Source organism: Populus trichocarpa, chromosome 4 (genome assembly GCF_000002775.5).
Source record: "Populus trichocarpa isolate Nisqually-1 chromosome 4, P.trichocarpa_v4.1, whole genome shotgun sequence".
NCBI classification, from domain to species: Eukaryota; Viridiplantae; Streptophyta; class Magnoliopsida; order Malpighiales; family Salicaceae; genus Populus; species Populus trichocarpa.
In genome coordinates, this window is record NC_037288.2 from 17,687,459 (window position 1) to 17,691,487 (window position 4,029).

The window sequence follows — 4,029 nt, forward strand, 5'->3', positions numbered from 1 at the left end:
AATAATATTTTTTTAAAAAATTATTTTTTACTTCAGCCCATAAAAATGATATGAAAACAAAAAAAAAATATTAATCTAAAGTAAAAAAAATTAAATATTTTTTTAAAATATTTTTAAAATACAAAATCAAATAAGATGTAAGCCATAAAATCTTAAAAGTGTGTCTTAATTTTGGGCACCACCAAATATAATTAATTATTATAATTTTTTTATGAACTAAAAGTTAGATTACGAGAGAACTGTGGATAAATGAATAACATTATAATAACATAGATAATTTCATTACAACGCGGAAAATAGAATACGATCTGAAATAAATCACAGTGCAGAGGACAACTGATACGCGCATCAACATTTCACAAAGATTTGCATGTCGGGTGATAAAAAGGTAACCTGCCCGAGCCCTGGACTTCACTGCAGCTTGACATACTTCAGAAGCCTATAAAGCAAGACTGATCTATTTTCATTAAAACCTTTTGAGTGAGACTCATGTAATAAAAAATAAAATAAAATTAGAATTTGATTTAATTGCTATGTTGTATTCTTCACTATCTTTAAAGAAATGGAAAGGACATAATTCCAGTTAAATTGGATGTTTCATGGACTTGAGCTATGGTCGGATATTTGAGTTCAAACCTTGACAATGCTGATGAGTTTTTCTAAGGCACAGAAGAAGGCACTGGATTGTTGTATAGAACAAATAAATGACTCAATGCACTCGATGGGACTAGAGCAGAAAGTTGCTAGAAGGGCGGTATAATTGAAGAGAAAAAGTTACCTAAACAGCATGAAGAGTTGACTAGAGCAGTGGATAAGTAGATGTGATCCGAATCAAGTGGCATAGAGGACCCGATTGGTGCTTTAAGGAACACGATAAGAAGTTAATTATTGAAGGAATTAAGGAGCTTGTGAGAGGTAGATTCTTGGAACTAAGGCTGAATGTTGCCCCTTTTAGTTTTAGTTCATGGACCTAGCTAGCAACCCTGCCATGAAATCCTGAAAGATTCTCAATATGGAGAATGCCACATGCAATTTGTTCTTATTAACCTTATTGCATGGGCGTAAAGATTTCAACGTTATGTTTTGAAGATTGGTACTTGAATTTAGTGTGATCCTGGTAATCAACACGCTGGATCCACTGCCTACGGTGACTTTACAATTTCCAGAAGTCATATTGCGTGTGTTCTCGAGGGCTTTCGATAAATGTACCCCTCTACTGGTGTAAATTGTTTTATTACATCCCTCTATCAACATAATATAGTATTCTGTCCTTGTACGAAAGAGGTTTCATTTAGTATTATCCCTCCATTTGTCTTTGTTTTCTCACGAACATTATAACTTCATGAATTAAATCATGATACGTGAAAAAAATTATTGAAAATCCTATCAGATGCAGGTTGTTATTTAATAAAAATTTTGTTGTGTAGGGATAAAATAAAATATTGATATGAGTAGAGGGGTCAACTATATCAAAACGCCATGTTCTTAATATAACAGCGCATGTGCATAAGAAAATGTCGAGCCTGGGACACATCAATCTTGAGCGACAAAGCATTACCTTTCTTCTTCGTTTGTATTGCTGTAGCTTCTACTGGACTTGTAATTAGGAATAGGAACACGGCCGGACTCGATATGTTTAAGATCTTCAATGAGGATTTCGTAGTGTCTCTTCATTTCCTCAGCTGATTTCACGCCACCAACAGCTTTGGCTATATTTTGCCACCGGTCCGGTGTGTCCTTATCAAACAAGGCTAGAGCCTTTTCAAACAGTTTGTTTTCCCTTGGTGTCCAAGAGGAGCTAGAATTCCTTGGAGTTTGATGGCTGGAAGACATATTCTCAATGCCAAGTCTAAAATTTTGATGGAAAAGCAGAGACACGGGACTCTTTTGCAAATAGAAGAATATTAGTTGGGCTGATCACTGAATAAGTGAACATAAGAGAGCAGGTTTTAATTGAAGAGGTGTTTTGAGATACTGAGTGGCTAGGGTGCAGTGCTTATAAATGGTGGAGAAAGAGGCTGTGGTGATGGTGGGTTGGATCCAGTTGGAGAATCTATGTTACCAAAAGGTAGCGTAAGGTGTGACAAGGCTTCTTTGGAACCACAAGATGAAGCAGGACAAGCTAGGTACAGACAGGGGGGGAGAGGAATCAGTTTCAAGGAAAGTGTTTTTTATTTTTAATTTCAATTTAAACTTTTCTAAATGTTTTTTTTTTCTTTCATTTATAATATCTATAAAAGCTTTCCTAGATAATGAACAAGCTAGTTTCGCTGTAAACAACCATGCAACTACTACCAGCTAGTGATAAATGCATATAACAGCAAGAAAAACCCATCTCCTACCTTGATGTTAAGTGGCATTTTTCATGATTGCTCAGGTGAAAATGTACTTCGCTAATGCTGGAGCATGGATAACCACAAAAGGGAAGCCAAAATACTGAAAAGCAGAAAGGAGTAAGGGAATTGAGGGTAAAGAATCACTGTTCAGATTTTATTAACAGTGACGATGATGATGACATAACAAAAACTGTGAAAAATAACAACCATGAGAACTGATATCTAACATGAAAATGGATATCTTTTATTGTGTGTCAGACTCAAAATCATGGGATCAGATGGCAGTAGCCTGACATAATCTTTTGGATCCCTGAGAACATACTGCCAATATATGAAGAGAGGAGCAAGCTAGAGGTGCACCGCTGGATTTATTTTCGTGCAGTTTTGGTACGTTTCAGACCTTTGGAAATAGAGTTTCGGGCTTTTGCTCGCGAACAACATTCCAAAAGGGTCTAGCTGGCTACTTGAGACCGTACCATGATATATCTGTATTTGATCACTATTGTTGTTTGGTTGTTGGATCTGTTCTTCAGGTGCTGCTGGTTTTCTGGTGGATTTGCCCAGTTGGCAATTCATCTCCTCATGCCCTGTCTTGTTAAAATTTTTGCTATTGTTTTACGTTCTTCTTTTTTTCCCATTAATTTTCAATATATTTAATTTAACCTGGACCATGCATATTCTAGAGTCCTCTCAAAGACAACAAAGATTAAGAATGTGTTCGTTTTCTGGAAATTATTTTCTAAATTTTTATACGTTTGTTTATTATTAGAAAAGTTGGTAAACGAAAAATACTTTTTAGTCAAAGAAAAATTTGGCTTGGTTTTCAGGAAAGTATTTTCCTTTTATTTTAAGCGGAAAACACTTTTCGTAAGTTATGAAAAATTTAGAAATGTCATATTATTTACTGATTATATCAAATTTGGTCCTCAAATTTTTTATTGCTATATATATATATATATTTGAATATATTTTTTTTCAATTTCATCCCTTAGAATTTAATTTTTATATTAATTTTGATCCTCATTTTTATAATTGTTATTTGCTTTTCCCTTATCATTTTATAATTGAAATTTTTTATCTATCAAATTTGGTCCTCATTCTTTTGATTGTTACTTATTTTATTTGAAATAATTTATGAAATGTTAATTATTATTATTTTAATTTCTTCATCTTTCAATTTTTTTTATTTTTTAGATTTGATCTCTATTATTTTGATTATTGTTTATTTTATTTGAGATAATTTATAAAATTATATTTTTTTTCAATTTCATTCTCATTCAACTTTTTAATTTGTAAGATTTGTTCCTTATTATTTTAATAAATTTGAAAAAAATAAAACATTAATGAGTTATTTTCCAGCTCATTTTTCATGACATAACCAAATACTGGAAAATATTATCTAATTTATTTTTCATTACACTACCAAACATCGAAAAATAATTTATTTTTTTGTAATTCATTTAATAAAAAAAAAACTTTCCAATAAATAAACAAACGGGGCAAAAGCAGCATTTGTTTTCAGGGATATGATGTTTTACGGGATGGATAGTGAGATAATATATCAATTTTTTCAAGTAAAAAAATACTGGTGAAGGGCTTTGAACAAGGGCTCAACTAATTATGCTAGCACTAATGGTTAGTGGAAAGTGGTCCTTCGCTATCTAGAAGGGCTTGACTTCCCTTGAGGCCAAAC

General features: G+C 32.7%; 1 protein-coding gene across 2 annotated transcripts; it reads right to left on the bottom strand.

Moving 5' to 3' along the window:
- Nucleotides 1-246: 246 nt before the first annotated feature.
- On the bottom strand, nt 247-2,849 carry LOC7469996 (protein RADIALIS-like 4). Of its 2 annotated transcripts, none has more exons than XM_024599313.2 (2): nt 1,559-2,849; nt 247-452 (listed from the first exon to the last, which is right to left on the bottom strand). In XM_024599313.2, exons 1-2 carry the CDS (start codon nt 1,831-1,833, stop codon nt 440-442), a joined length of 288 nt encoding a protein of 95 aa, XP_024455081.1. In that variant the 5' UTR covers nt 1,834-2,849; the 3' UTR covers nt 247-439. The 2 variants fall into 2 exon arrangements, with proteins under 2 accessions (XP_024455081.1, XP_002306110.2); XM_002306074.4 differs by having other exon boundaries at nt 247-439; nt 1,559-2,845.
- Between the last annotated feature and the right edge of the window lie 1,180 nt (nt 2,850-4,029).